The sequence below is a fragment of the Megalops cyprinoides genome, chromosome 3 (assembly GCF_013368585.1).
Source record: "Megalops cyprinoides isolate fMegCyp1 chromosome 3, fMegCyp1.pri, whole genome shotgun sequence".
NCBI lineage: Eukaryota > Metazoa > Chordata > Actinopteri > Elopiformes > Megalopidae > Megalops > Megalops cyprinoides.
In genome coordinates this window covers 53,268,951-53,281,888 of record NC_050585.1, presented here as the reverse complement: position 1 = coordinate 53,281,888, position 12,938 = coordinate 53,268,951, and the positions used below count along the sequence as shown (strand labels likewise).

Here is a 12,938-nt window from a genome sequence, read left to right as displayed (position 1 = left end):
CGCTCTACCTCTCTCCAGCAAACGCTTCTGAACTCTGCCACGTTGTGTGAGTGTGCGTGTGTGAATGAGAGTGTGCGAGGGTGTGTGCGGAAGAGAGTTAGTGAGCGTGTGTAAGTGAGCGTGTGTGTGTGTGTGTGTGTGTGTGTGAGAGAGTGAGTGAGTGTATGAGTATGTGTGTGTGTGTGAGAATGAGAGTGTGCGAGGGTGTGTGCGCAAGAGAGTTAGTGAGCGTGTGTGAGTGAGCGTGTGTGTGTGTGTGTGTGTGTGTGTGTGTGTGTGCGTGTGTGTGTGTGTGTGAGAGAGAGAGTGAGAGAGAGAGTGTGCATCCTCTGCAGGCTGAAGCATCAATGCTTAGCACAGAAATAGCACCTGCTCTGACCTGAGCCCACTTTCACTCACCTCCTAAAGCTGGGGAAACAGACAGCCGAGCGGACGAGGGCTCCCCGCCGCGCGGACGAGGGCTCCCCGCCGAGCGGACGAGGGCTCCCCGCCGAGCGGACGAGGGCTCCCCGCCGAGCGGACGAGGGCTCCCCGCCGCGCGGACGAGGGCTCCCCGCCGCGCGGACGAGGGCATGCAGAGGTCTGGTGGGGTGTGAGTGAGTGGGACAGGCCGGAGCCGGAGAGAGGGCCATGGAGGAGCTCTGAATTCCCTTTTTGCGCATTGCACCGTTGCTGGTAGGTCCCAGAGAGATCAGAGAAGACGTCACCGCTTCCGAGCGCGCTGGCGTTCGGGGGGGGGGAACGGGGGAGGATCGGAGAGGCGGTCAGAAGCGACACACCAGCACTGGGCGGCACGCGTCTGTCCTGAGTGACGTCACAATTACAGCGTTTCTGCAGCGTCTGAGCGCGGAGCAGGGAGAGGAAGCGAGAGTGTGGGCGTGGCTCCCTCGGACAGCGCGTACGCGCGCGTGTGTGCGTGTGTTTCAGATACTCCTCCGTCAGTACGAATGTTAGTGTGGTGGAATGACTCGGGGGCACCGGTCCTGGCCGGTTCGGTCCGGTCCGGTCCAGGCCTGAGGGCGCAGGTCTCAGCGCAGGTGCTCCAGTAGCGGCAGCTCTGTGGACTCCTCCCGGCCAGGGGGCGGGTCCCCTGAACTCAGGGGCGTGGTCTCACTGGGCAAAGGCGTCCCCATTGGCTCAGCTGCTTCAGGGGGAGGGGCTGGAGCAGGAGGCTGAAAAGTCAGAAAAGAACACACACATGAAGCAACTGCCGCAAACGCACCGCTGCAATCAGAGGTCACAGACCATAAACGGCTTATCTGGCTCCCCACAAACACACACACACGAGCTAAGAAGTGTCATTACCAACGGCTAAATAACAGTGAGAGAGCAGCGCTGTGAGTGACAGCCCTCACCTGTGCTCGCGTCGTCTGTGACCCCGTCAGGTCCACCTCCCCCGCCGCAGGCCCGTTGAAGCCCTTCCTCCCCGAAAGACTCCATTTCCCATAAAGCCCTTCGTAAGGGTGCCCGCCAGCCCCGCCCAGCCCGAGGCTCAGCCCAGACCGCTGGGGTCCTCGCTGGGGCGGGGGCGGACCAGGGCAGTCCTGCATGCTGCCTGAGCAGAACCGCTCAGAGGAGGCCAGGGCGACGGGCCCGCTGAAGGACAGCTGCGAGCTGGACAGGTGCTGGCCCAGCAGGCCCTGGATGGACGAGGTACGCTGCAGGGACGAGACCAGGCCTGCGTCTCGCCTGCCCTCCGACTGGCTGAGCAGGGCGAGGGGGAGGGGCTGGGGGTGGAGAGGCCAGGCGGGACCCAGGGGGTTGTCAGTTCCTGTGAAGCAAGTCAGACATACAGAGTATGTTCAGCACACTTCACGCTACCTACAGAGGAAGGCTGCTAAAAACCAACCCCCAGCTCTAAGGCTGAACGCTCTGCTTCTACGGGTCCTGAAGAGGGACAAACAACCAATGCAAGAACTGGACAGAAGCAAGCTGACAGCCCAGAGCTGGCCTCTGAACAACAAAACGACTGGACCTACATTTCCTCTCCATTCCCTCTACACTGGAGGAAATGTACCTCAGTGGACAGTATTTTTTCTTATCAAATGTAAGACATTAATCCAGTAACTAATTACTGTGTTTATTAAAAAAAAATCAGCGGTTAAGTCTCCTAATCACAAATAAGCAATTACTATCACACACCCGAGCTACTAGAACTGTATCTGACTTGTTTCAACCAATCAAGGCTTTGTATGATTGTTTGAAATCAGCAAGTCACATAATGACTGAGCTACTTTTGGGGCTCCTGTCCCCCCACTGTTGGGGGTGAGGCATGGGACTCACCCATAGGGGGCTGGACAGTGGTGAGGGGGGGCTGGGGGAGAGCAGGGGGGGCGCTGCCGTGTGTGGGCGGGACCTGGGGGGGGTGCAAGGCGGTGTTGGTGATGGAGGAGGAGCCGCCTCCGCAGTCAGAGTCCTCGATGTTCCCCCCGCTGTTGCACCCGGCCCCACAGCCCTTCTGCAGCCTGGGGTCAGAAAGCAGAGCCAGAATCACGCTTACAGCAACGGCACCAACACAGAACGCTGCAGAGCACAAACTCACAGAACCACACGCTACATTACAGCAAGCAGAGAACAAACTCACAGAACCTCACGCTACATTACAGCAAGCAGAGAACAAACTCACAGAACCACACGCTACATTACAGCAAGCAGAGAACAAACTCACAGAACCACGCACTACATTACAGCAAGCAGAGAACAAACTCACAGAACCACACACTACATTACAGCAAGCAGAAAAACCCACATAACCACACACATTACAGCAAGCAGAGAACAAACTCACAGAACCTCACAGTACATTACAGCATGCAGAGAACAAACTCAGAACCACACACATTACAGCAAGCAGAGCACAAACTCACAGAACCACACACTACATTACAGCATGCAGAGAACAAACTCACAGAACCACACGCTACATTACAGCATGCAGAGAACAAACTCACAGAACCACACGCTACATTACAGCATGCAGAGAACAAACTCACAGAACCACGCACTACATTACAGCAAGCATTACAACCGCAGGTCCATTTCCTCTCAGTGGCTCGATGTGTGTGTGTGTGTGTGTGTGTGTGTGTGTGTGTGTGTGTGTGTGTGTACACTGATCAGCACTACACTGGGTGACCCTGAGTGGGATATGTGCAGAGCGGTGTCCGACAGCGGTCGCCTGTTTGGCTGCGCACCTGTCCCAGCTGCTGATGAACCAGGTGTAGATGTTGTGGGGGCTGACGGGCCCGCCCCAGACGGAGCGCAGCTGGGCGTGGCCGCCAGCGTAGGAGGTGGTGAGGGGGGACACGTAGATGGGGTAGCCGATGGGCTGGTCGCAGGACGAGTTGATCATGTTGCGCAGGGCCTGCTTGGCGTTCTGGATGCTGCCCCGCTCCGGGTTCCTGTTCCGCAGGAAGACCAGCTCCTGCTGCTGCCCCGCCCACAGCCCTCGCACACACTCCCTGTTCACCTGCAGGGGGCGACAGAGAAGAGCATCAGTTACACTAATGCATGCTCCTCTGACTAACACTGAAAAAGCTACATGCTACAACTGCATTATTAACAGATACTTTAGAAAAAGAGCATGAAAAAGTTTAAAAAAGACCATTTAACTTTGATATGAACAACAGCGAGAGCAGTTACAATAACCCCGGTCCCAGCAGAAGAGGAGCTGTAGCTGCAGATGGACTGCATACGGATTACAATCACAGACACAGGAGATGGGGTGTGTACGAGCCAGAATCACAGACACAGGAGATGGGGTGTGTACGAGCCAGAATCACAGACACAGGAGATGGGGTGTGTACGAGCCAGAATCACAGACACAGGGAGATGGGGTGTGTACGAGCCAGAATCACAGACACAGGAGATGGGGTGTGTACGAGCCAGAATCACAGACACAGGGAGATGGGGTGTGTACGAGCCAGAATCACAGACACAGGGAGATGGGGTGTGTACGAGCCAGAATCACAGACACAGGAGATGGGGTGTGTACGAGCCAGAATCACAGACACAGGGAGATGGGGTGTGTACGAGCCAGAATCACAGACACAGGGAGATGGGGTGTGTACGAGCCAGAATCACAGACACAGGGAGATGGGGTGTGTACGAGCCAGAATCACAGACACAGGGAGATGGGGTGTGTACGAGCCAGAATCACAGACACAGGAGATGGGGTGTGTACGAGCCAGAATCAGACACAGGAGATGGGGTGTCTGTGATGGTTCATACACACATGAGGTGACTGTGTGTGAAGTATCGCCACAGCAGACAAGCTGTACATGAATTATCATTATTATGTGTGTTGGATCAGAGCGGTGCGCGCGGGTCAGAGCGGTGCGCGCGGATCAGAGCGGTGCGCGTGGATCAGAGCGGTGTGCGTGTGGATCAGAGCGGTGTGCGTGTGGATCAGAGCGGTGCGCGTGGATCAGAGCGGGCTGCGCTACCTTGATGACACGGAAGCTGAGGAAGCGCTTGTTGAGCATGATGATCTTGTACTCGTCGCTGCCGTCGTCCATGACGTGGCGCAGGGCCAGCAGCGAGGGCATGTTGGCCAGGATGGCACTTCGCCACACGGGGTCGCCCTCGTGCGAGATCAGCATCTTCTCCTCATTGGCTGTGATGGCGTCGTACAGCACCACCGGGTCCTCGTACTCGTCTGGAGACGTGAAGTGGTCCTGCGGAGGGACAGGTGCATTGTGGGTAAGCGCTGGGCTGCCAGGAGACTGAGTGCAGAACCTGCCATTACCTTCAAAACCCTGGACACGTCAGGTTGCAGTCTCAGGCACTGAGGGGGACGGGATACCGGAAATCTAACAGGCCTTTATTTAAATAGGAAGGTCAACTCAGAACCCAGGTCTTAACTAAACCAGGTCTGCTATTATAGGTCTTTAACAGCTATAAACTAAGGAAACAAAGAGGGCATGAAATGCAACGCACTGCATAACCAATCAGCTGTAGAGGAAATGATCAGGTGACCCAGAGGGTAACACCCCTATATCTTCCCATACGGTCTTTAGTGATCACCATTAGTCCATTAGAGCCCCAGCTGGCCTCCCACCATCAGTCCCAGCACTGGGCTGATCTTCCCATTGGATACACTATCCCATCATGCTCGGCATCATCCATTTGGCAGAAACACCACTACAAGGCTGTAGGCTGTAGAGTCTCCCGAGATTTCACCAGCATTGCATTTACAAATGAGCGGAATCTGTCTGATCTGCAGGCTTCAGAGTTCAGGCGAGGCACATCAGGTGCAGGTTCAGCGCGGGACCGGCTCGTACCTGGTGCAGTTTGAGGGACATGCGCACCCCTGGAGCCACCACCCTGTTGAGGAGGTCCATGTCGGCGAACACCCACTCGTCCCGGGGGGATGTGATGCGGAAATCTCCCTTAAAGAGCGCGTGCAGCCCGTACAGGAAGGGCTCCAGGCTGCAGACACAGAGACACACAGGGCAGCGTCAGGCCTCCAGCTTCGGAAGGGCAGACTCAGAACTCACCCGATTCCATCACACACTGACTGAGCGAGAACAGCAAACTGACAGGATCATCAGAGACATCAGAGATCATCATCTGCTCAGAAGCGGCACAGCTATGAGCCCTAAGTGGCAAGATGGCTTCACTACTGATGGCACCTACTGGCCAGGAGTCAAACCTTAAAACTCCCGTCTAAACATGCATGCTCCTCTAGCAGACATGCTGTGGGAGGCTCCGCCCCCTGCCACACCCACCCCCACTCTCACCTGGCAGACATGCTGTGGGAGGCTCCGCCCCCTGCCACACCCACCCCCGCTCTCACCTGGCAGACATGCTGTGGGAGGCTCCGCCCCCTGCCGCACCCACTCCCACTCTCACCTGGCAGACATGCTGTGGGAGGCTCCCCCCCCTGCCACACCCACCCCTGCTCTCACCTGGCAGACATGCTGTGGGAGGCCCCCCCCCCCTGCCACACCCACCCCCGCTCTCACCTGGCAGACATGCTGTGGGAGGCCCCCCCCCCCTGCCACACCCACCCCCGCTCTCACCTGGCAGACATGCTGTGGGAGGCGGTCCCCAGAGCCCGGCGTCCCAGGATGCAGAGTCCGAAACACAGGGTGACCAGCGGGGACTCCCTCTCGCACTCCACGGGCTGGAACACACAAACAAACACCCAAAAAAGTCATCTCAGGTACAACAGAAGTGACGAATACACAAGCACTGCTGCACTTCCGGAATGACTCATCAAATCTAAAACAGGAGAGTCCCCTGCATGACTCAAGGGAAACACAAGTAATAACGTGCCTCCATGCCTGTCCTATTTTTATGTGGGGAAAATAATGAACTTTGCTCAAGGACACAGCAGTGCCACAGTCAGAACGTGAACCTGCAACCCTGTGTTCCTCAGTTCAGGTAGAGCACCACACTATCGCCCCTTAGTGCTCTGAGCTTCACACTGCACCAGAGAGATGCTCCTGGCTCTGGCCCAGACCTTTATGGGTAAATTTGGACAGGCTTCGTTGGTCAGTGAGACAGGTATGTGTGGACTCTCCCTCAGCGCTCTGAGAGCTGTGCTGCTTATTTCCACCTTGTTCCTGATGCAGGGAGAAACCGCCTGCTGATTGGGAAGGTGAATTTCCCGCTGCTTCTGATTGCTCAACATTTACGCATATATTATCTCAGTTCAGGGGCTGGCTGGGCCTCTGGCTGGCAAACGGCTGGGCAGCTAGGCTAGCCCAAAGGGACGGGTGGCAGGACACTGCACGTGTGTAACGGACAGGCTGAGGAGGCTGACCGTCTGCCGCCGGCTGTTGCAGTACTGGATCCAGTCCAGGTAGATGGCGCAGAAGGCGGCGGGCGTGATGCCGGCGGCACGGTGGTCGTAGTCCTCGTCGATGTTCAGGTTGAAGGTGGGGTCGCTGTCCGCGTAGGTGGGGGCGTGACAGGGCCGCAGAGCTTCCTGTACCGCCTCGTTGGCCAGCCACTCCTCCAGCTTGGCCGAGCGAGTCACGTAGTAGATGATGCTCTGTGGGGGGGAGGTGCACAGGTGTGAGTACACATGTACTCACAGACGCAGGAATTTTTTAACTGCTTGTTTACTAACCAATCATTTCAGATGCCTGACTTTTTCCCTTTCAAAATATTTATTAAAATCACAATTTGATGTCACTCTCAAATTTTCAATTCAGCTTTTCTCTCAATCAATCTAAATTTCTCTCCCTCTGACTGCCATACACTTCCCCTCAGCTCGGGGGATATTCCCCACTCTGGCGCCCGGTCTCTCGGCGCACCTTGACGTAGTAGGTGATGAGGATCTTGCGCAGGTCGAAGACCTGCAGCATGGAGGCGGCATTGTTGTCGCTGATGCTGTAGCCCTCCAGCACGTACTTGGTGGCGGCCACCTCCCAGGCCAGCCAGCGCTGGCCGAAGGCGGCGTTGAAGGACAGCACGTGGGGCAGGTGACCCGGCTCACAGCAGCAGCAGCCCTCGTCCTCCTCCACGCCCTCCGTGATGGCCTCCACCTCTCTCTGCTGGCAGTATGTCCCTGAGAGAGGGGGGGGAGGGAGGGAGAGAGGGGGACAGACACGGGGGGGGAGAGAGGGAGAGAGAGAGGGGGAGAGGGAGAGAAATAGGGAGAGGGGGAGGAAGGGGGGAGGGAGGAAGGTGAAGAAGAAAGAGGAAGAGGAAAAGAGAACATGGCTTTCAGTTAGATGACTGTAAAGACACATGAGACACTCCAGACAAACACGCGCCTCCACACACACTGACCCCTGAACTCCAGGCCGCGCAGCTGGAAGGTGACCAGGCCGTTGCCGATCTCGATGATGTGCACCAGCGCGTTGAGGTAGTCGGAGGCCAGGATGAAGCAGTCGCCCGTGCTGTAGTTCCCCCAGCGGCCCAGCAGCAGGTCCCCACAGAGGGAGTGCTGGAGGGAGCGCGTCAGGTGCTCGTAGAAGATGGAGTTCAGGTTGTTATCGTCAGCACCTTCAGGAGAGGGGGGGGGGGGCATCACACAGTCACCGAGAGGTAGGTGTGTGTAGGGGAAAACAGCCACTGGAGAATGCATTTGGGGAACAGATTCTACACTGATCAGCAGCATCAGTGAAATGTTCCACTGGACTCCTTTCTGGAGCTTTGGTGGTGTTTTTTACACCCAGCTGAAGCTGCTTCAAACCACATCCCGTCAACCACATCAGGCAAATGTGGACATTTCACACTGACAACACAACTTATTTCATCATAGAGACATTTATTTAGCAAAAAGCTTGTCTGTAACTCAAGGAAGAGTACTGTACCTCTCAAGGCCTGGACCTGGACACAGACATAGACCGATTTAGGTATCAGTCAAATGGTTGACTATTTGAGCTAAGAACGACTGGCCTCTTCCCAGCGTTGTATTTGCTGATTTTGGGTTAAGGACGTTGCCCAAGGGTACAGCAGCAGAGCCCGAGCGGAGAATCGATCCAGCAACCTTTCGGTCATGAGTCCTGCTCCATACCGCTATGCTACACTGCCGCACAATGGTGTGGATGTCAGGTGTGCAGCTCACAGAACCCTTTGCTATCGAGACGCAGACAGCAGTACAGTTACACCCCCCCCCCCCCCCCCCCCAGGGATCGGCGCGGATTCCTGCGGCGGCTCACCTGGGTTCCGGTCCAGCTGAGTGGCCAGTCGGGTGTTAGAGTGATCCACTCTCTTGGTGCTGCAAGGGGAGGAAAACAAGGCTTCAGTTTGCAAAGTGCAGAGAAGCTCCATTCTGAGTCCAGCTCTCAAATTCACCTTTAAAATAAATTATTTAGGCGTTCCCTCAACGTCAGTGTTATTCACGCGGTAAAAACAATGTTGAATAAAACATCGGTTTGTTTGATCCATGACCAGTAACGGGAGACTGAAGCTTCATTGCATTACATTTCATGGTCTCATGAATCCCAGCGGAGTTGCTGCTGAGGCTGATATGCACCGTCAGTCACAGATGCGTATGAAACAATCACATGACTCCCAAAGCTAAAACATTATTAGTATTGGTCGGGGTCTGTGAATCACTGATCGTTTATACTTATATTTATTCATTTGACAAAACGCTTTCATCCAAAGGGTACAACACAAGCAAACAGCCATATGAGGAGTCAGCAACATTACATCACATACGACAGCTGTGGCCATGTTGGGCTTCCTGGCACCCCGCTCACCCACCGCGCCCAGCACTCACTTGTAGTCGCGCTCCCAGAACTTGACGGGTCGGGTGTAGGAGGTGACAAAGACGGCACTGCCCAGGACGGGGTTCAGGGGGGTGGAGAAGAGGGCGGAGAACACCGCCTGGATGAAGAGCATGGCCGAGTCTGCAGTCTGGGGGTCAAGGAACTGTGGGACACTGTGGGGGGGGGGGGGGGGGGGGGGGGTCCAGTGCACCTTCTACTCCCAGCGCTAGACAACACCACAGACACTCTACCTACTGAGCACATATTCAACTCTGCACTCTTAATGCCAGGCAACACCACAGACACTCTACCTACTGAGCACATATTCAACTCTGCACTCTTAATGCCAGGCAACACCACAGACACTCTACCTACTGAGCACATATTCAACTCTGCACTCTTAATGCCAGGCAACACCACAGACACTCTACCTACTGAGCACATATTCAACTCTGCACTCTTAATGCCAGGCAACACCACAGACACTCTACCTACTGAGCACATATTCAACTCTGCACTCTTAATGCCAGGCAACACCACAGACACTCTACCTACTGAACACATATTCAACTCTGCACTCTTAATGCCAGGCAACACCACAGACAAACACAGACACAGACTCTACCTACTGTGCAGATTCATCTCTCCACACCTCCTGTCCTAATGCATTTTGGGTCTGTGTAACTGTGTGTGTGTGTGTGTGTGTAACTGTGTGTGTGTGTGTGTGTGTGTGTGTGTGTGTAACTGTGTGTGTGTAACTGTGTGTGTGTGTGTAACTGTGTGCGTGTGTGTAACTGTGTGTGTGTGTGTGGGGGGGGGGGGGTTGTGCAGCGACCGAGCGAAGGATACGGGGCACGGCGAAGGGCTGGGCGAAGGCGTGGAAAGCCGAGCCCCAGGTGATCTGCCAGGGGGCGATGTAGGTGAGGACAAAGCGCAGCTTATACAGAAGATCCCACAGCTGAAACACAGAGAACACAAGAGAACCACGGTCAGCAGCCCTCACACAGAACCGCCTGCGGTCAGCAGCCCTCACACAGAACCGCCTGCGGTCAGGAGCTCTGAAACAGAACCGCCTGCGGTCAGCAGCCCTCACACAGAACCGCCCGCGGTCAGCAGCCCTCACACAGAACCGCCCGCGGTCAGCAGCCCTCACACAGAACCGCCCGCGGTCAGCAGCCCTCACACAGAACCGCCCGCGTTCAGCAGCCCTCACACAGAACCGCCTGCGGTCAGCAGCCCTCACACAGAACCGACTGCGGTCAGCAGCCCTCACACAGAACCGCCTGCGGTCAGGAGCTCTGAAACAGAACCGCGTGCGGTCAGGAGCTCTGAAACAGAACCGCCTGCGGTCAGGAGCTCTGAAACAGAACCGCGTGTGGTCAGGAGCTCTGAAACAGAACCGCGTGTGGTCAGGAGCTCTGAAACAAAACCGCCTGCGGTCAGGAGCTCTGAAACAAAACCGCGTGTGGTCAGGAGCTCTGAAACAAAACCGCGTGTGGTCAGGAGCTCTGAAACAAAACCGCGTGTGGTCAGGAGCTCTGAAACAGAAGCGCGTGTGGTCAGGTCCTGTCAGAAGGACCGGGGACTCACCTTGCTGAAGAGGATGGACATGAAGTAGTAGTCGAGGAGGAAGGTCTCGGAGAAGCTGGGGTAGTCGTAGCGGAAGAAGAGGGCGGTGAAGCACAGGGTGACGTACTGCTGGGACGGGGTGCAGAAAGAGGAGCGCAACAGCTTCATCCCCGCCAGAGAGATGAAGAGGGAGCGGCTGCTGCAGAGAGAGAGAGAGAGAGAGAGAGAGAGAGAGAGAGAGAGAGAGAGAGAGAGAGAGAGAGAGAGAGAGAGAGAGAGAGAGAGAGAGAGAGAGGGAGGGAGAGAGAGAGAGAGAGAGAGAGAGAGAGAGAGAGAGAGAGAGGGGGGGGGGGGGGGGGGGGGAGAGGGGGGGGGAGAGAGAGGGAGAGAGAGAGAGAGAGGGGGGGGGGGAGGGAGAGAGAGGGAGGGAGAGAGAGAGAGAGAGAGAGAGAAAAGAGACAGAGAGAAAAAAGTGGTGAGGTAGAGAGAGAGAGAGAGAGAGAGAGAGAGAGAGGGAGAGAGAGACCGTGTGCGGTCAGCCAGGGGGCAATGCAACCGTAACACAACACCACACCGTCAACCCGCCACTGACACATCCCTCAATCATCCAGTTACTCTCTCTCACACATTCACTCACACTCACACACACACACACACACGCACACACGCACACACGCACACACGCACACACACACACACACATACACACATACACACATGCACACACACACACACTCATACACGCACATACACACACATACACACACATACACACACATACACACACATACACACACGCACACACACACACACAGACACACACAGACACACACAGACACGCACAGACACGCACACACACACAGACACACACAGACACACACAGACACGCGCACATACGCGCACATACGCAACCACACGCACACGCACACGCACACACACACAGTTACACTCACACACAGTTACACTCACACACACACACACACACACACACACACACACAGACAGCACACTGCATCCTCCAGGCATCACTGGTGCAGAGCAGCCACACACCTGCCCTGGGCGCACACAACTTACTAGATGCCCAGCTTGTCGGGGTGGATGCTGGCTGCCTGGGCCTCCGTGGTCAGGGAGTTGAGGATGACGGCCGGGTAGATGAAGTACTTCTCCACACACTGCAACCAGGCGTACAGCTTCTCAAACCACATGAGCTGGGCCGCGTCTGGGGGCGGGGCCAAGAGCAAGTCAGGGGCGGGGCTATACCCATTCCGAGAGCACGTCAACAGAGAGGTCTGTCCCACTGCAATACGCTTCAGGGGCAAGGTCTGACCCATTCCAAGAGCGGTTTGGGGCAGGCCCATTCCCACTGCTGCTGAGCGCTACTATCACTATGTACTATCTACTATACTATGACTTCTACAATTTATTTGACTAGTCGACCCTCCTCCTGAGTGACTTCCAGAACTTGCAGAGGTATAATGTGTGTCTCTAACTGGAAAACGTGTGGTCTGCACATCACCCGAGAGAGGGGCATCCGCTCAGTAAACACCTCTGTCTGCGTGCAGCAGCGCCTCCTGCAGGCGGATACTCACCCCGCACCTCGAACTGGCAGTACTCGCGGGAGCGCAGGACCGGGTGGGCCAGGCAGAACCAGGGCAGCTGCTTGCGTAGCTGGGGGAGCAGGTAGTGTGTGAGGAAACCCACCACCCCCGCCAGCACGTACAGGACCAGGCTGAGCGCGGGCTGTAGGGGGCGACAGAGAGGCCGGGTCAGAGACGCAAACCACAGCAACAACGCTGGCCTGAGAGTCTGAGGATCCGCTCAGCCAATATCACACACACACGCTGGCCTGAGAGCCTGAGGATCCGCTCAGCCAATATCACACACACACGCTGGCCTGAGAGCCCGAGGATCCGCTCAGCCAATATCACACACACACGCTGGCCTGAGAGTCTGAGGATCCGCTCAGCCAATATCACACACACACGCTGGCCTGAGAGTCTGAGGATCCGCTCAGCCAATATCACACACACACGCTGGCCTGAGAGCCCGAGGATCCGCTCAGCCAATATCACACACACACGCTGGCCTGAGAGCCTGAGGACCCGCTCAGCCAATATCACACACCCACGCTGGCCTGAGAGCCCGAGGATCCGCTCAGCCAATATCACACACACACGCTGGCCTGAGAGCCTGAGGATC

General features: G+C 56.2%; 1 protein-coding gene across 2 annotated transcripts in view; it reads right to left on the bottom strand.

Annotated features, from left to right (window-relative positions):
- Nucleotides 1–262: 262 nt before the first annotated feature.
- LOC118774303 (pecanex-like protein 1) overlaps nt 263–12,938 on the bottom strand; it is a 29,879-nt gene continuing 17,203 nt past the window's right edge. For both annotated transcript variants that reach the window (XM_036523556.1, XM_036523557.1), the window contains exons 20-35: nt 12,329–12,479; nt 11,814–11,958; nt 10,761–10,938; nt 10,020–10,128; nt 9,182–9,311; nt 8,616–8,674; nt 7,741–7,956; nt 7,263–7,516; nt 6,767–6,997; nt 6,021–6,124; nt 5,280–5,427; nt 4,443–4,673; nt 3,192–3,466; nt 2,284–2,465; nt 1,356–1,771; nt 263–1,172 (exon numbers count right to left, since the gene is read on the bottom strand). In XM_036523556.1, coding sequence (XP_036379449.1) covers nt 1,029–1,172; nt 1,356–1,771; nt 2,284–2,465; nt 3,192–3,466; nt 4,443–4,673; nt 5,280–5,427; nt 6,021–6,124; nt 6,767–6,997; nt 7,263–7,516; nt 7,741–7,956; nt 8,616–8,674; nt 9,182–9,311; nt 10,020–10,128; nt 10,761–10,938; nt 11,814–11,958; nt 12,329–12,479 — 2,973 coding nt within the window. In that variant the 3' untranslated portion in view covers nt 263–1,028. The remainder of the gene's footprint in view (nt 1,173–1,355; nt 1,772–2,283; nt 2,466–3,191; nt 3,467–4,442; nt 4,674–5,279; nt 5,428–6,020; nt 6,125–6,766; nt 6,998–7,262; nt 7,517–7,740; nt 7,957–8,615; nt 8,675–9,181; nt 9,312–10,019; nt 10,129–10,760; nt 10,939–11,813; nt 11,959–12,328; nt 12,480–12,938) is intronic.